Source organism: Podarcis cretensis (genome assembly GCF_951804945.1).
Source record: "Podarcis cretensis genome assembly, chromosome: 17".
In the NCBI taxonomy this organism is placed as follows: Eukaryota; Metazoa; Chordata; class Lepidosauria; order Squamata; family Lacertidae; genus Podarcis; species Podarcis cretensis.
Window position 1 is genome coordinate 37,446,389 of NC_137187.1, and position 21,686 is coordinate 37,468,074.

At 46.6% G+C, this 21,686-nt stretch overlaps 2 protein-coding genes across 3 annotated transcripts; one reads left to right on the forward strand and one right to left on the reverse strand.

Moving 5' to 3' along the window:
• The first annotated feature begins 295 nt into the window (after positions 1 to 295).
• Positions 296 to 6,841, forward strand: LOC307206745 (organic solute transporter subunit alpha-like). Of its 2 annotated transcripts, XM_079960145.1 has the most exons (3): positions 296 to 404; positions 2,877 to 3,129; positions 5,837 to 6,841. In XM_079960145.1, the coding sequence occupies exons 1-3, from the start codon at positions 309 to 311 to the stop codon at positions 6,262 to 6,264; spliced, it is 777 nt and encodes a 258-aa protein (XP_079816271.1). In that variant the 5' UTR covers positions 296 to 308; the 3' UTR covers positions 6,265 to 6,841. The 2 variants fall into 2 exon arrangements, with proteins under 2 accessions (XP_079816271.1, XP_079816270.1); XM_079960144.1 differs by lacking the exon at positions 296 to 404 and having other exon boundaries at positions 2,487 to 3,129.
• On the reverse strand, positions 6,751 to 20,626 carry LOC307206731 (tRNA (cytidine(32)/guanosine(34)-2'-O)-methyltransferase-like). The gene is made up of 10 exons (XM_079960124.1): positions 20,489 to 20,626; positions 20,068 to 20,137; positions 19,869 to 19,971; positions 19,652 to 19,730; positions 19,487 to 19,539; positions 16,304 to 16,357; positions 14,261 to 14,363; positions 10,636 to 10,719; positions 9,160 to 9,263; positions 6,751 to 7,806 (listed from the first exon to the last, which is right to left on the reverse strand). The coding sequence occupies exons 1-10, from the start codon at positions 20,607 to 20,609 to the stop codon at positions 7,585 to 7,587; spliced, it is 993 nt and encodes a 330-aa protein (XP_079816250.1). The 5' UTR covers positions 20,610 to 20,626; the 3' UTR covers positions 6,751 to 7,584.
• Between the last annotated feature and the right edge of the window lie 1,060 nt (positions 20,627 to 21,686).

The window sequence follows — 21,686 nt, forward strand, 5'->3', positions numbered from 1 at the left end:
GGGGCAGCTCCTTCTCCGGAGATCGGAGAACGAGCCGCCATTAGCGCTGGCGCCGACCGGAAGTCTTTCTCTTCCAACTTTTCTTCTTCTTCTCTTTATTTTTTCTTTTTCTTTCTTCTTTTCTTTCTTCTTTTCCTCTTTTTTCCTTTTTTATATATGTGAGCTTATCTCAAATATATGTATGTATGTATTTGCAATATTTTGCTTATATTTTGTAATAATTATGTTAAATAATTTTTTTAAAAAAGAAAAGAAAGAAAACCACTGGCTTCTTCTTCTTCTTCTTCTGCAGAACAAACCTGCGATGTATGACGCTGGCTGTGTATCAGCTCTCTGTCATCAGGACCATCCTCTTTTTCGTCACCCTTATCCTCTGGACGGATGAGAAATATGACTATGGCGATGTAAGTAATTCTGGCTGTGAAATTCATGGCTAACAGGCAGAGAGGAAGGGAATTAAGTCACACCTTGGGCATGTCTATTAAGCACAGAATGATTACTTGGTATTCCCAGTGATGCTGCAGGTTGGATATTTTCCTGAGGAAAGTGACAGGTGCCCATTCTTCGGTCTGTTGATAGATGCTTCCATTGGACTGAGCTGACTTGAATCTGGGCATTGTTATCCCTCAATGAGTAACAAAGCAGGTCTTAATTATAGCCAAAGCTTATCAAATTGATGTGGCAAGGCAGCTCAAATTCTGTATGCATAATGATAGGAAGCTTTGGCTGAACCTTAGCAGTAGTTTCTCTGGATGACGACCATAGAAAAAGGTTGGTATCGCTGCTGGATCTTACCATGAAAATGCTGCTACGTTCTGAGCACCAGGCTGGGACCAACCAGGGCAAACGTGGCAATTAGGGAATGGGGCAACTGTGGATTGGTATCAATTAAAAGTTGCTCATCAGGATTTTAAAAGCACAGTAAAATTCCACAGCCCTGGGGATGAAAGCTTGCAAGTAGCCTCCAGTTCAAGTAAGTGCAGGACATAAATTGAAAGGTGGGAAGGAAATGAATGTGAGAAGCAAATTAAGAGAATTGTGTTGCCTTGGTTAACAGGCAAAGAGGGAACAGAAAGGGGCACTCCTGGGTGATAAAAGCAGAACCACCACCAGTTCTGGCCCCCAGACCACCTCTGGATTTCCATAGATGGAACTATATTAGGTTAGAGATGTATATGAAGTGGTCCCCTTCAGGTCTTCCGCTGGCGCTCACAAAATATTTATCTCAACATGCACACACCCCTCACCCCACCATGAAGCATGGAGGGTGGTTAACATTTTCTCCCTTGAAATGTCCATAGACCTGAAAGGGGAAGTTAGAAAAGCGATGTTCTTTCCCACTTCTTCTTTTAGCTCTATGGGCTTTTCAAGGCTCAGATTCTTTTGGATCCAGCTTTTACCCAGATCACTTGGAAATTGTGTGAGCTCTCTCTCTCTCTCTCTCTCTCTCTCTCTCTCTCTCTCTCTCTCTCTCCCCATGTGTGTGTGTGTGTGTGTGTGTGTGTGTGAGAGAGAGAGAGAGAGAGAGAGAGAGAGAGAGAGAGAGATACCTGCCCAGAAGGTGTGGGGCCCACAGCACTCATTCAAAAATTCACATCTGCCCATGTGCCTTAAAAACGTTGATGACCCCTGCTGACAAAGAGCGCAACAGCATTTTCCATCTTCTCTGTTAATTTAAAGCCAGATAAATTGAACCAGTGATTTCATGATTAGGCTATGGATCAGAATGGGATTAGCTACAGTAGAAATCTGAGCTTTTCTATAGTTATTGTATCCTGCTATTTATATACAGTTTGGCAAGCTGTTCACATTTCTGATTATACCAAAGTACTAGTGCTGAAGCTTAGCTTTTTCCATGATTTATTTTCATACATTTCTATACCCCTGCTTAATACTTCAAAAAACCCTGTGGTATTAATTTGTAGGAAGAAACTAAGAAAGGTGTCCTAAAAACAACAACAACCTAAATATACTCTCGAGAGCTAAAATGTTTCAGGACCTTGAACTGTGTTTTTTGTTTTCTCAAATGTGCTGATCTTCACTGCACCATTCAGCAGTGGAGTTAGGGAATTTTAGATTCTGCACTTAACAGTCTCACTGCGTCCATGGGTAAGTGTCTGTACCTCTTTAGGAGCTAATGTGCATTACTCAAAATGGCATAAGCCATTTTGGGTGGGCCCACTTTCTCCTGCTGCTGAGTGGGGCCCTGGACTTCTACTCAAAAGTCTTGCTCTGAAAGTGCCATTCAAGTGACAGAGGATTTTGCCCAAATACGTGTTGCTGGGGAGAGTCAAAGCATCTGACATCTCATTTGCCCATCCCTCTCTCCCAGGTGAGCTACACCAACCCCAACTCTTACATCTACACCATCTCCACATTCCTTTTTTAATATATTTTTTATTTATTTTTAACATACTATTTCCAACAATCATTTAACATAATTTCGTATCTTATACAATTCTTTGACTTCCATCAATCACATCTGAAAAGTTTCCAATCTTTTTCACTTAGTTTACATTTCTTAATTTCACTATTACTTTTAATTTTCTTAACTAATAACTCTCTTCATAACCTCCCTTGCAATATTTCATATGTTCCTCCTTACAAAACTTCTTGCAATCCTACTAGTGTAATCTGTTGATTACAATTGCTCTTCAAATAGTTCACATATTTATTCCAGTCCTCTGAGAATCTCTGGTCCTGCAGGTTTCAAATCCTTCCTGTCATCTTATCTAATTCTGCATAGTCCATTAATTTCGTCTGCCATTCTTCTTTCAATGGCAATTCTTCTCGTTTCCATTTCTGGGCCCAAACACATGTTGCTGGGGGGAGTCCCAGAATCTGACATCTCACCTTTGCCCATCCCTCTCTCCCAGGTAGGCTACACCAACCCCAACTCTTACATCTACGCCATCATTGCCATCTCCACATTCCTGTCCTTCTATGGCTACTTGCTCTTCTACAAAGCCACCAAGCCAGCGCTCAACGGCTACAGCTTGCGCTCCAAATTCGTTTGCATCATCTTGGTTCTCGTCCTCTGTGGCCTGCAGAGTGGGATCCTGGAGACCATGGGGGCAGTGGGGGCCATCCCTTGCAGCCCGCCTCTCTCCCCGGTGACACGCTCCCAAGGTAAGCTGCTTCAGGGAGGCCAGGAGCCTGCAGCAGGCGCCATTGAGGGTGGCTGGCTGATGGGCAAGCCACCTCACTCTCTGAGTTGCCGTCTCGGGACAATTGCCTTCCTTGCTGTCTCGTGCCACAGAGGTTCCCTGCCCCCTTGCGGGGTCAGAGTCTCTCAGGGGGCAGAGGAGGGGGAAAAAACTAGTTCCTTAGAAAAGCTGGCTCTTGGGCAAGGGACAGTGTGTCATCTGGGCTAGCCTCTTCACCAACCTACTGCACCCAGAGACTTGTATTCACAGTAGAGCTAAGGAGAGTGTTCCATCAGTGTAAACATTTCTGCATGCTTGACAGTGCCCCTCTCCCTCCCATGCAGTTCCCGGGGTTCCCTCAACCCCCTGGAGCAGATTTGGGGAGGCTGTGGAGGTGTGCAGGGGGAAGTCCAATTCAAAGTGTTGGTGCTGACCTTTAAAGCCCTAAACGACCTCGATCCAGTATACCTGAAGGAGCGTCTCCACTCCCATCGTTCTGCCCAGACACTGAGGTCCAGCGCCAATGGCCTTCTAGTGGTTCCCTCGCTGAGAGAAACCAAGTTACAGGGAACCAGGCAGAGGGCCTTCTTGGTAGTGGCACCCGCCCTCCCACCCTCCCACCAGATGTCAAAGAGAAAAACAACTACCAGACTTTTAGAAGACATTTGAAGGCAGCACTGTTTAGGGAAGCTTTTAATGCTTAATAGACTATTGTACAGTGATACCTCGGGTTATAGACGCTTCAGGTTACATACGCTTCAAGTTACAGACTCTGCTAACCCAGAAATAGTACCTCGGGTTAAGAACTTTGTTTCAGGATGAGAACAGAAATCATGCTCCGGTGGCATGGCAGCAGCAGGAGGGCCCATTAGCTAAAGTGGTGCTTCAGGTTAAGAACAGACCTCCGGAACGAAATTAAGTACTTAACCCAAGGTACCACTGTATTTTAATATATTGTTGGAAGCCGCCCAGAGTGGCTGGGGAAACCCAGCCAGATGGGCAGGGCATAAATAATAAATTATTATCATTATTGTTATTATTATGCTGCTACTCGGAATCATTGTGCTAGCTTCTGCTAGTGCAACTACAGCGCCTGCCAAGCTAGCTGGGGCTGATGGAACTTGTAGTCCAAAACCTACGGAGTTCATCAGGTTGGCAAAGGATGGTCTGGCCTAAGCATCAAAGGAAGGTGCAAGGCACACTTCCTCAAACTCAGCTCTCCAGATGTTTTGAGACTACAGTTCCCATCATCCCTGACCACTGGTCCTGCTAGCTAGGGATCATGGGAGTTGTAGGCCAAAAAACATATGGAGGGTCAAGTTTGAGGAAGCCTGATGTAAGGAAACTGCTTTCCCTTGCCGATGCACAACTGGGACAGCACTGGCAGTCACGTCTCTTTCTGTAGCACCCTGCTTGTGGTTAACGCTTAGCTGGAATGAAATATTCAACGCAGCAATAGAGAAATTAAAATAGTAATTTATTTGTCAGACAAATAAATATGAGGCACAGTGGTATATGGTTACCAAGCTCTGGCCTGGCCTCTTGCCATTCTGGCCAGCACTTATATTTCCTTAATCCAGCCCCCCTTGCTCCTCCTGTGGCTGCCTCTGTCCAATCAGCCTGGTTGAAATTCCTATTGGCTGTTTGCTAGAACCAATCACAAAAGATACACCCATTTCCTCTTGCCTTTTATGGAAAATAAAAAGCTATATATTCTTCTATCTATAAATGACAAATAAGTAGTAATATATCTTACATGTGTCTCAACAAGGAATCTTAATTACCAGCTCACCTCTTGCCCTCCTTGCCCTATTGCCTTCCAAAACAGATAATTAATCTTGAATTTTTATCTTATGCATATGTCAAGGATTGAGTTCACATCAACATTGAGAGATCTCCTTCATTTGAAGGTTTCTAAACAAAAGGCCTGACAACCATATATCAGGAGTGCTCGATGGCGTCTCCTGTCTGGCAAGGGGGGGCTGGTGACTGACTTAATTTCAGGATAGTTACAACTCTTACAACTATATGAAATAAGAATCTAGCATTTCTTAAATCCTTTGCATAATTATATTTAAACTAATATATTTAATACATAAACAACCTTTTAAAAGGAAAAGAAATCTTAAAAGGATCTTAGTTTAAGAAAGAAACAGCTTTAGAAAAAGTCTTCCCAGAAAATGTTCTCTTTCTGCCAGCTAGATGCTTTTTCACTGCTCTTGACCTTCTTAACCTTAGGAAGAAGATATGGCTCATTTTACTATTTATCCACCCTTAATTTGTAGGGTCAGTGTAACCTTGGCTGTCAGCCTGTAATTCCCTTTTTACGACTTTGAGAATTGTTTTCTGCTATAAATCAGGGGGGCCCCTTGTCTAGGAGTAAAAATATCTTGCCAAGGTTTTTAGGCAACTGGTCTTCTGCCTGGCATAAAATATTTGAAAATCATTAAGCTTTTTAAGATACAGGCCCTGATCAAACATATAAGCTTTAATAAAAATGCAGGCTTATGATTAGATGCCTCATTTCTACCCGCCCCACACCTGAAATTGCATACAATGTTGGATGTGGGGGAAGTGGGCAAGGTTTGGTGGAAACCTCCTGGGCCAAACCTGAACCCCTAGCAGGCTGGAAGTTTCCCACCTCTGCTGCAGAGCGTACCATATTCTTAATTCTCTCCTCACCCCTCCAGTGATCTACTACTATTCCCTGGCTGTCGAGATGTTCTTCATCGGCATATTTGCCCATTACTCTTTCCGAAGAGCCGAGCCGCAGCTGGACACTCAGCAGGTCACCCGCCATCGAGCCTCTCAGACCGAGGGTCCCCGGTCTGGACGCTGCAGCCCGGGAGACGACGCGTCCATGGAGGGAGCCAACCCAGGCTACCTGGGTGAGGAGTCTCTGTGTACCATAGAGCACACTCCGCTGGACCGGTTTGATTTCATTGTGGGGGGGCCTGTGGATGGCTGGGGGCCAGGCATCCTAAGGACAGGGCCTCCACGGGCTGAGGGCCTGAAAGCCAGCTCCTCGCGCCAAAGTACTGGCGCAGAATCACCAGCTGGAATCCAAATCCATGCCCAGGTGGCGAAGCTGAATGGTGAAGGGGTCACTGTTGTGTAGCCCTCAATCTCCAGGGAACGGTCCTCCCTTTCGTGGCAACACCTGGATTCTGAGGAAACAAGGATGAGTGACCTGAGGAAAACAGGATGATGGAGGAGGATGACAGCAACAACCACGAACTCCATGCTTTGGCAAGGAGTGGAGCATCGGGAGAGGAATAAATAGCATTGTGAGGGAATTTCAGTCCATCTATAGCAAGTCCCGACTGTCAGATGAAAGAAGATAAAGTAATATGCAGTATGCCTAAAGCCAGAATAATCAAAAACCTGGAAGGGAAGGACATGCGGTACTGGGAAACAATATGCCTTTGTTAAATTATTATCAATAATTTCTGCAGCACTCAGAACACAGTCTGACTCTGAGGGAAGGGAGGCCAAGAGAATCGTGTCTTTAGCTGCCCTGGATGAACAGGAATTTGAACCTCTCTCTGTGTGTCTTCCCAATAAAGCATTCCAGCTACTTATCACAGCAAAAGAAAAGCTCTGAGCAAGTGACAAAGCTTTATTAAAATCAACACGGTTTTGGCTGGTCAGGGAGAAAGGGACTTTGTATTGATAAAACAGGAAATTCTGTAAAATAGTGGTTCCCAATTGGTGGTCTGTGGACGTCAGCGGGTCTGTGTAACCCACCCAGGGGGGTCTGCGTTTTTAATGTTTGAGGTTTTATTGTGTTTTTAATATTTTGTTGGCAGCCGCCCAGAGTGGCTGGAACAACCCAGTCAGATGGGCGGCCTGTAAATATTATTGCTGTTCTTATTCACCTAACAAAAACTACCATAAAGGTAAAGGGACCCCTGACCATTAGGTCCAGTTGTGGCCGACTCTGGGGTTGCAGCACTCATCTCGCTTTATTGGCTGAGGGAGCCGACGTACAGCTTCCAGGTCATGTGGCCAGCATAACTAAGCCACTTCTGGCGAACCAGAGCAGCGCACGGAAACGCCGTTTACCTTCCCGCTGGAGTGGTACCTATTTATCTACTTGCACTTTGACGTGCTTTGGAACTGTTGGGTTGGCAGGAGCAGGGACCGAGTAATGGGAGCTCACCCCGTCGTGGGGATTCGAACTGCCAAGCTTCTGATCGGCAAGCCCTAGGCTCTGTGGTTTAACCCACAGCGCCACCCGTGTCCCCAAAAACTACCATAGGAATATCAAAATTTTCAAAAGTAAGGGCTCCATGGCCTGGCTTTTGAAAAACAGGGGGTCTGCAGTACTTAGCTAATGGGGAACCACTGCTGTAAAAGGTAAACCAAGAGGGATGAAAAGTCTTTTGAACCAGCAAGGGGCGGTATGCATCTCTTGCCCCCCATTTCTGTGATAATGTCACGTTGACAGTTTTCCCAGGGCGTCTGTGACCTCGGCCTCTAGGGGTGAGTGTTCAGCCCCCTGCTCTTGCTGCTCCTGGAGTGCGTTTTCCTGCTGAGGCTGGGGCACTTGCTCCTTGGTCAGCAGATTGTGTTTCTTCAAGAAGCAGGCCTCTTCGTAGGGAGGGCAGATGGGAGGCTGAGTCGGGGGGATGTAAGTGTATTTCTTCTCGGGATCCAGCTGATCAAATGGGAAAGAGAGCAAGAGAGCCTTAAAGCAGGTGGTCCAAGTCCCTTTCTGGAGCCTAAGCACCATCAACCACCATTATCCTTTTTGTTCATCTCCATTGCTAATCAATGGGCACCTCCGTTCTCTACACTGCTTTCTTTGGGTTGTAGCCAATGCTAGTTCTGCTTAAGAGTTGTAGGCATCCGTCTGTCTAGAGAAACAATGGAGTGCCACTCTACGGGTGGAGTCAAACCGCTTTAGTAGCAGCACCAAAGTGACCTTCCCAGGACGCGAGCCTGGCCATGTGTCTGGAGACCCTGGGCTGCCCAGATGACAAGACCCCTCTCTCGGCTTCGCTGAAGTAGTACAAAGGAAAGCAGAGCAATATGCTCGGCACCGGCTTGGCTGCAGGAGTTGCTGGAAGGAGGCACACAAGGCACCATCTAACCATCTTAGGGACTCCACTCTGGATTTGTGTAGCCTTTTCTTCTCCTGAAGATATCCCACAAGGCAGCAGAGGTTTTCCTTCACCTGGATCAGTGATGGCCAACTTGTCCCTCCAGCTGTTTTGGGACTACAAATCCCATCATCCCTAGCTAACAGAACCAGTGGTCAGGGATGATAGGAATTGAAGTCCCAAAACAGCTGGAAGGCCAGGTTTGGCCATCACTGACCTAGATGGACCCCCTTCCCTGGTGGATGAGCCCCACCTGCTCCTCACTTCCTTCTACAGCACATGCAGAAACCACCTTCTTGGACCTGTTATTGGTCTCATCCAGAGTAGACCCACTGAAATTAATAGTTGGGACTGACTTAGGTCTAATAATTTCATTGAGTCTGCTCTGAGTAGGACTAGCATTGGATACAATGCTGCCTGTTTCAGGTTCTCCTGCCGATAACTGCAAGGCACCAGGGGCTTTGGACTGGCAATCCCTAACAGAGGGACCCGTGTACTTTAATCTTTGCACCGAGAAAGGAGCATGATGAAGACAGTATGCCTCTGAATACCAGTTGATGGAAATTGCAGATGGGGAGGGGGACTCCTATTACCCTCAGGTCCTGCTGGTGGGCTTCCCATTGACATCTGGTAGGCCACTAAGGATGTTGGCCAGGATGCTGGACTAAGATTGGGCCTTTGGTCTGATCCAGCAGGCCTCTTCTGTTCTTAGCACCACCACTGCCAACGACCAGAGGGTGGTTTTGCAGCTACCGATTCAGGAAGGACCAAGTGGCAGAAGAGGGCCCATAGGACTCCCCCAGGTTCTAAACAGCCTGCTTCCTCAATCGGAGCAAAGACAGATGGAGCCACGCTTGAATCAACCATTCCCACTGGCCTCCAGACGCACCACCCAAGACCAGCCTTACCTGCAGAGGGTACGTCCTGTCGGAATCATAAGCACTCAGGTCTCCACAAGCCAGGAAGGGGACAATCACCCGATTGGGGCCCTCCAGCTGGTTAAAATCCACATCTGTATTGGGGGAGGTTTGGTAAGTGTTGCTTGCAAAGAGATGGACCTTCCAGGGTTGACCCTGCCCCACTATTCACCTTTGTAAAGGTAAAGGTAAAGGTACCCCTGCCCGTACGGGCCAGTCTTGACAGACTCTGGGGTTGTGCGCCCATCTCACTCAAGAGGCCAGGGGCCAGCGCTGTCCGGAGACACTTCCGGGTCACGTGGCCAGCGTGACATCGCTGCTCTGGCGAGCGAGAGCTGCACACGGAAACGCCGTTTACCTTCCCACTGGTAAGCGGTCCCTATTTATCTACTTGCACCTGGAGGTGCTTTCGAACTGCTAGGTTGGCAGGCGCTGGGACCGAGCAGCGGGAGCGCACCCCGCCGCAGGGATTCGAACCGCCGACCTTTCGATCGGCAAGTCCTAGGCGCTGAGGCTTTAACCCACAGCGCCACCTGCGTCCCATTTCACCTTTGTAGTTCTTTACAATTCCTAATCCTATTCCCCTCATTTACAAATATCCTTACAACATCTTTAAAAAAATTCTCTTTGGCTAAGAAGCTTTCAGACTCCTCAGTCCTCCTGGGTTCCTGGGAAACGTATTTTTAAAGGAAACCTGGCTTAGGGCAGAGGTGCCGTTTTTCTCCTGCTAAAACGCTGCTTCAGCAAAAAGGGCTTCCAATACTTGGGCTGATCACGATGATAATGATGGTAACAACAACAAGGGAGTCTTTATTAGGTGCTATAACTAGGCATCATGCAGAAGGTAACAGAATATAACACAACTGCTGCCCAGAAACTTAGACTCCAATAAGATTTAAAAGCAGGGAGAGAAAAAATACCAGAAATTGGACAAGGAGAAATTCGGGGGCATCTTTTTGGTGCAGCGAACCGTATCTTCATCTTCCCATACCATACAGGGCCAACTTGTGACAGCCACCTGTCAATCATCTGATATCATGATGACAGGTAGCTTATCCCAGCCCCTTCTTGAAGTTGCCCCTCCGCGGGAGGGGGGGGGAGGGAAATAACAAACAAGCACTGGATTAAAACTGAGGTTTTCCCTAGGCAAATTCATTCTTTTCATATCCAGAACTTATGGAAGACTTTGATTTCATCGCTTATATACTATGGGGCCTGCCTGGCTTTTCAAGGCGTTGACTCTATGGACAGGAAACATATGACAGCTTCAGCCTCCAGAGTCTCTGCTCAATACTGCCAAAAAACAGAAAGAGAAGACTCACAATCCCCCTGCAGCTGCCCTCCTCCATCCACACTTTCTTGCCTCTGCCCTCAAACCACCCACTTTCCCTTCAGTTTCCCTGCCCTGTATCCCCCAACACAACAGGAACCCGCAGAAACATCTCTTCCCCCTTCAAGGTTCCTTACCGTAACAGTGATCTAGCAAAGGATTGGACATGTTTGGCACGTAGCCTTCGGGGGGGCTGTAGTTTCGGCAAACAACGAAGGCCTCTGGAAGGATGAAAAGGCAGTTAAAAGCTTTGGCGATCACCGCTGTGGCATTCCGATACGATAATCTTTATTGTCATTGTCCCATACAGAACAACGAAATTGAAAAAAAATTGAAATCTACACAAGACATTCAAAACCAACAAGCCAGCTATCCCAGCCTGGTTAGCCCCCTAAAAACTCTGATACCCCATTTTTAAAATACAATACACTCCCATAGAGACTCCTTACAATGCGTTTAAAACCAAAATCGCATTTGGATAGAAACTGTTTCTCGGTCCTAGTCTTTATAACCCTGTACCTTCTTCCAGAAGGCAGAAGCTGAAAGAGAATTTCCGGGGTGTGCACTAAATTACACACAAACACACACAACCCCCTGCTGTTTCCCCAATACAGTTGGTTATCAAGCCCCGTGAGGAGTATGCTGTGCCTAACCTGAACCTGCATTGGGGAAAAGGCATGTTCTGCATAAAACCATCAGACCGGGGGTGGGGGGACACAGCAAAAAAGATAGAGCATCTGCCTTGTAAACAGAAGGTTCCCTGGGATCTCCTGGCAGGGCTAGGAGATACCTTTGCCTGCAACCCCTGAGGCCCACTGCCAGTCAGGGCTGACAACTCCAAGCTAGATGGATCCAGTAGCCTCACTGATGTAATCCAGCTTCCTATCTTCCTATAAATGGGCCATTTCCAAGCTTCCATCAAATACGAGCATGACCAAGAACCAGCATGGAGCTATTCAGACACAGACTCTGTTCTAAATTGTTTCCACTGAGTTCTATGTGACAGAATAAAACAGTCTGACTCCTGGGATGCAGAAGATGAGGGACGTGTGACTCATGCAATAGACAGGAGGCTCTTCAATGGCAAGATCCCATTTGCCAGCGGTGCCCTTGAGAGAATGACCTGCAAAAATGAATGGCTGCCACTCACATCTATAGGAAGCGGGGAAACACAGCCTTTGGGGATTAGCTTTGCAGCAGCAGCAAACAACTGCCCACTACCTCAAACACTGGGTAGACTGAGCCTTCAACAACAGTACAGTGGTACCTCAGGTTACATATGCTTCAGGTTACATATGCTTCAGGTTACAGACTCCGCTAACCCAGAAATATTACCTCGGGTTAAGAACTTTGCTTCAGGATGAGAGCAGAAATCCTGCAGCAGCGGCGCGGCAGCACCAGGAGGCCCCATTAGCTAAAGTGGTGCTCAGGTTAAGTACAGTTTCAGGTTAAGAACAGACATCCAGAACGAATTAAGTTCTTAACCTGAGGTACCACTGTACACAGAAGATGTGTTGTACACATGTTCTAATTTTGCAAATGCATGGCAACCCATTAGATAGATAATACTTTATTCGGCTATAAGCCCACAAGGTAAAACAAATCAATAAATAAAATAGCATTTTACATTCTAAAATATCAACTAAAATATTTCAACGCATAATCTCCTTCACATTACTTACAATCTCTAAATGTACCGTATTATGGCCTTGAAGATAAAGATGGTGCATAGAGTTTTCTAGATTTTTAATAGTCATGCAGCATTCCATGAAAGAACTGCAAACAGGAATCTGGCCACCTGTGATGTTCTATAAGAGTCAATGTCCTGGAGTAGATAAGCTAGATGTAATTCAGGTGGCTTAGCAACAATTTCCAGAATGGTTGAACTCAGAATCCTTGATCGGGGAACAGTGTATAAAGGGCAATTAAACAAGATATGATAAAGGGAATCTATTGATTTGTTGTCACATGCGCATAAAACAGAGGTTTTACCGTTAGAAAATCTATTGCTCAGCACATTTGAGGGGAACACATTTGGCAACCCATTGAACGCAATGTAATGGGATTCTTGTCCCTAGCCGAACTAGGAGACTAAGGAAATGTGTTTGCATAAATTTAAAAAGTTAGCCTAAACTGCAAGTGCAGCTGCTGCAACACAAACATGACTTTTGTTTTTTAAAAATGGCACTGAAGCAGAAAAGACCTCCACCAAAGCAAACTCAATCAAAAGCTCTAAGAGAGCATTACGCCACGGCATGTGCAGATTCTGTTGTGCGCTTCCCTGACCTGCGTTCACTTTTGTGTTTTTGGAGAACTGCTCATTTGCTTTCTTTTAATTGTAGGAAGTTGTTTCAAGGAGCAGGGTGAAGCAGGAGGAAACAGTTGGCAAAGCAATGGGTAATAGGGCGATGAGAAAGACGCTGGAAGTCACGAGGGGACGTGCATATCACGCAGGGCGCAAAAGACCATCTTTCTCCCTCTGCCTGCATGTTTCCAGACATTCACCTGCAACAATGACTAGAAACATGGGACCAGATACAACTAAAGAGCTGCGCTAGCAGGAGCCAGAACAAGTCCCGCCAGCACAACATGGCTTCCCCTTGCCTCTCCTCCCCCTCCACTCCCCCAAGATAGGCCTACAGGAGGAGAGGAGGGGGAAGATCGTTTCATTGGGCAAGTAGAAATAAATTGTAAAACAAGCATGGAGTCGAGCCATTTCCTACAGCTCCCACCTACTAGCATCGGATGCTCGAATTAGAGGTGGTTTCTCCAATCTGATCCTAAGAGATATTCATAATTCTCCTTGGAAAACTACAATTAATCTCAAATTCCGCTCTCTTCTCAATTTGAACCGCAAAACTGTTTTTAATTTAGAGTGTATTAGCCCGGCGGCCCTACCTCTAATCAAAAAGAAGCTACAGCAACTTGACTTCTCTAACACAGCTTCCCATGCAAGAGGGCCGTGTTCAGGCTTAGCCCTAGCTATTCCACCCCCTGAAGGGATCCCTCTATACTGCTTTACAATTCCTTCGGAGGCTAAACGAAGGGCCTTTACCTGTGCCCGTCTCAACTGTTTTCCTACAGCAGTTCTGTCGGGTCATTACTCCAGAGTTTCCATCGCAAATAGAACATGCTCCTGCAATGACACGGCTCTGGAGACTATGGAACGTGTAATGCTCTTCTGTCCCAACTGGACAGATGAAAGATCTCGGTTTCTAACTCCTCTCGTGAACAAGCTTCATCTCCCAATCCAGCCTTGGATAGTGTCCCTTCTTCTGCAGGATTCTGACTGTTGGATTACCGAGATGACAGCTAATTTCCTGCTTAGTGTGATGAAGAGGAAAGCGGCACCAACTCCTTCTTTAATACCACAGATGTAGTCGATACGCCGCACAATCGAACCTGTTTTTTGTATTCTCTGTCACTCGATGTTTTAAATCCCCCGTTACTTTTGTTATTCCCATTTTCTCAAAGTATTCGCCCAGGACGACATCCACTTTTATCTCCCCACCCCTATTTTATGTTGTTATTTCTATGTATATTATGCTATGGCCGCATGGCTAATGCAATAAAAATCATAGTACTCGCGCAGACAGAGCAATCTCCTTAGTGCCACTTAGAATTCCACTCATTATTATAATTTTTTGAGATTCCAGTGATTCTGAACAAGCTGTCAGATCCTGTAACGCTTTGTACAGTTTCCCCCATGAGTGGCAAAGCTGCAAGTTAACCAGGCTTGCAAGAAGCTGTTTGGTCGCTCACCGATGCTGGAGTTGCGGCTACTTCGGGGTTTGGCGCACGTCACATCAGGAAAGAAAATCCGCAGCTGGGAATAGAGGAGGGTGATGTCCTTCCCTCGGAATATCTAAGGCAGGGAAGCAAAATGCCATCATCTCGCCTGGATAAACTGCATTCTTACGCCACATTACCCAGGCTGTGGATAGTGACACAGATGCAAAGGAATCCTCTGCCAATGAGAAGGGGCGTAATTCAGATGTCCTGGGGACACTGAGCTCAACGGCATCAGGTGCTGAGAGGGAACAAGCCCAGGGTGCTCCCAAAACAGACTCAACATGCAGCCAGCACCCAAGGGCAGTGACTCTTGATAACACTGGAAATGAACCCAAGTTCCCTGCTCTGGGATCTCATGATGTCACAAGATCCTGCCTCAGCATGTCAGAAGACACATCAGGAGGATTCCCGATGTCACTGACGGCCACCTTTGCCTTAAGGCAGGCATGGCCAAACTTGGCCCCCCAGATGTTTTGGGACTACAACTCCCATCATCCCTAGCTAACAGGACCAGTGGTCAGGGATTATGAGAATTGGCCATGCCTGCCTTAAGGGTTCAAGTCAAGCTCTCACGAATTTGGGTCCTTGCAGTCACAATCCCTGGGAAGCGTAACAGGCTATTTTGCTTTGTTTGAAAGTGTTAGGTTGTTATCCTCTGGGTCTTGCAATATTCTTACTTGAAGCTGAAGAGTTATTAAGAATTCCGAATAGCGGCTTATTTCCCCAGAGGTATTTAAACACCGTTGTTATCATTTTCATACAAAATACATTTTTGCCACGTGGTTGAAAAACACATCACCTTTGGTCTGTCTTCTACTATACAGTGGTGCCTCGCAAGACGAAATTAATCCGTTCCGCGAGTCTCTTCGTCTAGCGGTTTTTTCGTCTTGCGAAGCAAGCCCATTGACGGCTTAGCGGATTAGCGCTATTAGCGGCTTTTAGCTGATAAGCTGCTTAGCGGCTTAGAAAAAGGGGGGGGGAGGGAAAAAAACCCGCAGGAACTCGCAAGACATTTTCATCTTGCGAAGCGAGCCCATAGGGAAATTCGTTTTGCGAAGCGCCTCCAAAACGGAAAACCCTTTCGTCTAGCGGGTTTTCCGTCTTGCAAGGCGTTTGTCTTGCGGGGCACCACTGTACCTTACTTTTTGAGTTAATTGTTCAGCACTAGCTATGGGCCAGATTTGACTCTCCCATAAATCCTAATTTGTACCCCTTTTGGCAAATTTAATTTTAACTCCTACTCAGTTGTGTTTTTCTTTTTCTGTTTACTTATTCCTTACACATTACTGAATTATATTTTAAATTAAATACATAAAAAGAAATAAAAGTTGAGCTTACAAATTTTCAGTATTCCTGCTCAAGTTACCTTGTTCCTGTCTTGAAAAACCTCCAGGCCCACTGCTGATGCTCAGTGGGCTGATGAACTGGACAGGCCCACCGAGTCCCCAGCCTATTTGCTGTGGTGCCTTAGGTGAGCTCAGGTGAACAGCAATAAGCAGGTGCTGAAATGCCACTGCAGGGTGATGACTTTGGTGCGGTGCCCACAGCAGCCCTGTTTTGCCACACCTGTTTGGCCACACCTAAAGCAGAACTGCGGGGACGCGGGTGGCGCTGTGGGTAAAAGCCTCAGCGCCTGGGGCTTGCCGATCGAAAGGTCGGCGGTTCGAATCCCTGCGGCGAGGTGCGCTCCCGCTGCTCGGTCCCAGCGCCTGCCAACCTAGCAGTTCGAAAGCACCTCCGGGTGCAAGTAGATAAATAGGGACCGCTTACCAGCGGGAAGGTAAACGGCGTTTCCGTGTGCGGCTCTGGCTCGCCAGAGCAGTGATGTCACGCTGGCCACGTGACCCGGAAGTGTCTCCGGACAGCGCTGGCCCCTGGCCTCTTAAGTGAGATGGGCGCACAACCCCAGAGTCTGTCAAGACTGGCCCGTACGGGCAGGGGTACCTTTACCTTTACCTTTAAAGCAGAACTGCAGTGCCTATTAACTCTTCCCTTAACACCTGCAGGGCTCACCTTTGCTACAAATGTCCCTCCCTTCTTTAGCACGTGTGTAGTGATGTTCAGAGCCTGGAAGAAACAGAAGGAAACAATCAGAACCAAAAGAGAAAAGCCTTTTTTGGCACAAAGATGCAGCAGGTGGGGTACACAGCCACCAGCATCCCATGACAGTTTGGGCCGGAAAAGAAACCTAGATAAAAGGTGAAAGGGTTTGCCATGGTCCTGCTCTTTTCCTCTCTGTTAGCAAAGGCCCAGTACTTGTAACAGGGGTGGGAAAATGGACTGGATTCTGGGCTTTCCCACCCTCAGTGGCTCATGACACGTGAGCAGGGTCCACCTTGAAGTCAGCATTGATCAGCTGATGAGTGGGAACTGAACGTCTCCCTGGCCAATGCACCATCTGGAACAGTCATTACAGCTCCCGACTGCGAACTGGCAGCCATGTCAACCCTTCCTTGGGTTTCTGAGAATTCACAAGAAGTTGTGACTGTTAATCTGTTTTTACAGCTGTAGCATACCTTTTTTTAAAAGCCAAGATTCAGAGCCAAATGCTAAATATTGTACTGAAAATCTACTTTTGCAATTGCATACTGAGATTGTAAAAAGGTAAAGGGACCCCTGACCATTAGGTCTAGTCGTGGCCAACTGTGGGGTTGCGGTGCTCATCTTGTTTACTGGCCGAGGGAGCCGACGTACAGCTTGCGGGTCATGTGGCCAGCATGACTAAGCCGCTTCTGGCAAACCAGAGCAGCGCACGGAAATGCTGTTTACCTTCCCACCGGAACAGTACCTATTTATCTACTTGCACTTTTGACGTGCTTTTGAACTGCTAGGTTGGCAGCAGCAGGGACCGAGCAACGGGAGCTCAGCCCGTGGTGGGGATTCAAACCGCCGACCTTCTGATCGGCAAGTCCTAGGCTCTGTGGTTTAACCCACAGCGCCACCCGCGTCCCATTGAGACTGTAGAGCCGCGACTTCCGAGTCAGCGCGATCTGGTTAATGGCGGATTCCCTCCGAGCTCCGGAGGGAATCGGCTCCGCTGGAGAAGGGTTCTACCGCGACGGCGACGCGGGGACCCCCAGAAACCGCAGGCGCTGAAGCCTGCGGACTTGGTGACTCGGCGGGCACCTAAAGCGCCCCCCCCGACCCACGAAGAGCCTTTTTAAAGGCTGCGGAGAGGGTACGGGGAGCGGCGTGGTGCTGTGAGTGGACCGCTACTGCAGTGGAGCGAAGCCGCGAGCCATGGCCGGAGACCGCTGACTTTCTTCCCTGAAATTTGGACTTTAATTAATCCGTGAGTAGAATGGAATTTGGACTTTAAAATTTCTATCCTTGAATTCGGTACGATCGGGGGATGTGCTAAAGGGAAGTCCGCACCCCCCTGCTTACAGAAGATTTAAAGCAAGGATCGGAGAACTAAGGTGGAGAGTTTTTTCTTTTTGGTGTTTTTTAAAAGATAATATTTTCATGAATTTGACACAAGAAGATTTGTGCTGGAGAGTAAGACTGGAATTTTAGAAGTTTTTGTTTAACCCCCCCCCCCCCGACCCGGGAGTGTCCTGTATGTGAGCTGGAGAAAAAGGAACAAGGAGTTTGACAGCTGTCAAAGGAGCTGTCAAACGGGCAGTGAAAGTTAAAAATCTTATTATTTAACACCTTTCTGGACTAAATTTGTTATATTTGAATTGGAATGGTTGGGAACGGAGCAGTGAAATAACAAAGTAACGGACTGTTGGGAAAAGACTATTAAGTAACTAGAATCCCCCTAGGGGAAACATTGAAACACTACAATGGCTGCAGATGGAAAATTACAGGCAGAGATAGAAAGAATGTTTTATCTTGTGGGAAAGTTGCAGGAGCAGACTACGGCTATGAGTAAACAACTTATAACCTTGAACTCTAAAATAAGTGACTCTGCTGAATGCACAATGGATTTGACCGGGAAAAAATCTACAGCTGAATTAGAAGAGATAACTTCGGAACAGGAGGAGAGGGAACAAGGGCCAGTACAGATGGAGAGTACCAACCACAAGCCTACATTGTCAGAACACAAAGAAGAAGACCTTTGGATTACAAACCTGCGAGAGATGCGAAAGAGGAGGGAGGAAGCCCCTGGAACACTTGGAATATTTGAATTTAAAAGAAATAAGAAATATGATTGGGGCTTCCTCTTTGAGCATGGATTGGCTGACCTTTCGCAGCAGTTGGTGTCAAGTATTCTGGATGGAAGAAAATCTGATGAGATTGAGCTAGAACTCCTTCGAGACCCGAGGACCAACAAAGAGGGCTACCAACAAAATCGGCAGAGAGAGACTGACAGAGATTTAAAGGCCTCAGATGTGAGGAATCCAGGCTAAAGACTGTTTGTGGACATGGGGACATTGGGAAGGGACAGAAACCGGGGCGGGGGGGGGAAGAATTTTTTTTAAAAAATATGTTTATGACCTTTGTGTTTGATTATTATGACCTAATTTTAAGATAAAAGGGAAATTCGTGGAAGGAACTCGAGTCGACCTTAGAAAAGGATTTAATGCTTATAAGGAAACTGGATAAGTAAAATTTGGCCAAGTAATAAGAATTAAGTATTTCTTTAAATATATATATATATAATAATAATATGTAAAGGATGAGAGATATGAACTTGCTGAGTTAATTTAATTGAATTAGGATGTATGAAGGGGGGGTGGGGGGAGGTCAAGAACTGGGGTTAGGAAAGTAAGGATATGAAATTTCATATGTGTTGTCTATGTCCGTGTATGTGTGTCTGTGTCTATAAAATGTGAAAACCCAATAAAAAATTTATAAAAAAAAAAGAGACTGTAGAGCCGCCCTAACTACAGAAGGCTTCACTTAGGAGCAATGTGTCTTCCGGGTCTGGGGAATATGATGATACCAGATAGGTCCTTAGGAGGGCATCCCATTAACCTGTCTGATATCAGGCCTTATGTCAGGACCCAGAATAGTGTGGCATTTTCTGGGGCCTGTGGATCCCAGGAAGACTCACAGGGGCTGATGCCATAGCCATCACTTGCTGGCACTCCTCCTAGCAAGCTTCCTGATCTGCTGCACTCAGTCAGCCTGGGCAACTTTCTGCTGAAGGATGCCAACCGGCTCTTCCATCAGTGCAAAGCCCCCACAGCACCCATTGTGGGTGAGTTTGCTCACTACATATAGCAGCAATCACCAGGAGATACTCACAGCGAGCAACAGCTGGGCCTGAATGTACTCATCTATGTCATGGAGTCCGGTCACTGCAAAGTAAAGGAATTACATATCAGAGCTAATACAGGCAGCTTTTCCATCTAAAGCCCAGCAGAGCTCCCTGATTCCCCTGACAAGGCTGGGAGCCTGGTTGCCACCTACCATCAGGGGCTCCATCGCACACCACCAAGTCAGCGGGCTGCCCTTCAAAATGGCAAATGATCTCCTGAGCTGTAGAGACCTGGAAACAGAGAGGTAGGTGGGTATGTGAGCAAAGAGACTGTTCTCTGGGTAGGCCTCTTTTTCTTCTGCTGCTTAGATGGGGTAGAGGCCAAACTCAAGGCTGACATCACCCCAAAATGCACAAGGTAGCACCTACCTTGGTAATGTCCCCCTGAATTTGGATGACACCCGGCAACGGAGCCATGGCTTGCAAATCTACAGCTACTATTTTGACATCAGAGTTTTTCATGTCTTCTCCTCTGTGGGGTAGAATATAAGTAGATCCCATGAGAGACTAGCCCATCTCTAAGGGGATGGAACCCACTAGATATATTTGAACTGAATTGTTTGCTTACTTGATCTTTCGGCTTAAAACCTGGCTCCAGCTCCCAGGAGCTGCGCAGAGGTCCACAGCTCTAGAGACACCTAGGAAGGACAAGAGAAGATCAGTCAGCACCTCTGCAAAGGGGCTGAAAAAAAGGATTAGGAAGAGGAACTCATGAGATGATTCTCTGAGGGAATACATGACTGTTTAAAGTGGTAAGATGGCGCCTTTGTTGCAGTGTTATCTCCCCCAAAACAGGACTCTGGTCATCCGAAAAAAGCTATCTGCTAGAAGAAGGGGATACCAAAGGAAAAGTATTAATATTCCTTCACAGGTTCTGGGTCTGAGCCATGGCATTAAAAATAGGTTTGAGTGTTCAACACTTGTTAATGCCCTTCAGTGATGCAAGAAAAAGTGGTAATATAATGGGGATGCATGTTTTTTTGGCCCACCTTGAAACAAATGGTATTCCTCATCCAGTTGCAGAAGTTTGAACGCACTACGGGCTCGCCACCCCTCTTCTTTGGCCAGGCGGTAGTAAATGTCACGCTTGTCTTTGGAGGAACGGCCCATCCTCACTTATCTGACAGGTACTAGAATGCGAGAGAAGAACTTGTCTGTTACCTGCTTTGCCACTGTGTGGGGAAGAACATCAACTGTGGGTCAAAGCAGTAGCACTGGCTTGCTTTAATGAATGAACTGGAGGCATAACAGGCCAGCCTTAGAGGAAGTAGGTAGCTATTAGCTAATTCAGTATCAATATCAAAATGGCTGCCTGGTGAAATGCAACAGAGAACCTCAGAGAGTACTTTTTAAAGCTTTGGAGAGTTGATACATCTGAAACGCCTTTTTCTGAAAAGTAAAAGAAACTCTTGGGAGGTTGTTCCAAAGCTGCAGCCCCACCACTGAAAGAGCCCTTGTAGATTTTACCTTATAAGTGGATGTTATTCAGGGAAGAGCTCAGTCAGGTAATATATATTCCCTGAGGTACCGTATTTTTTGCTCTATAAGACTCACTTTTTCCCTCCTAAAAAGTAAGGAGAAATGTGTGTGCATCTTATGGAGCGAATGCAGGCTGTGCAGCTATTCCAGAAGCCAGAACAGCAAGAGGGATTGCTGCTTTCACTGCGTAACAATCCCTCTTGCTGTTCTGGCTTCTGAGATTCAGAATATTTTTTTTCTTGTTTTGATCCTTCAAAAACTAGGTGCGTCTTGTGGTCTGGTGCGTCTTAAAGAGCGAAAAATACGGGTATTATGAGTTCAGACCGTTTAGGGGTTTAGCAGAGAATAAGCATCCGCTTGAAATTCATCTCTCAAAACTGGATAGCTAAGTTGTTCCAAGTGCGGTGTAGATAACACCAAGGTTGCTGGTTTGATCCCCATACAAACAGCTGCTTAAATTCCTGCATCGGACTAGATGATCCTCAGGATCCCTTCCAACTGTACAATTCTATGAAAATGCATTCTGCACTTTTTTATTGCACTTGTGAAACCCTGGAGAGCTGCTGCCATTCAGAGTAGATGGTTCAAGGGTCTGACTCAATACATGGCAGCTTCCTAAGCCCGTTAAAGGTAAAGGTAAAGGTACCCCTGCCCGTACGGGCCAGTCTTGACAGACTCTGGGGTTGTGCGCCCATCTCACTTAAGAGG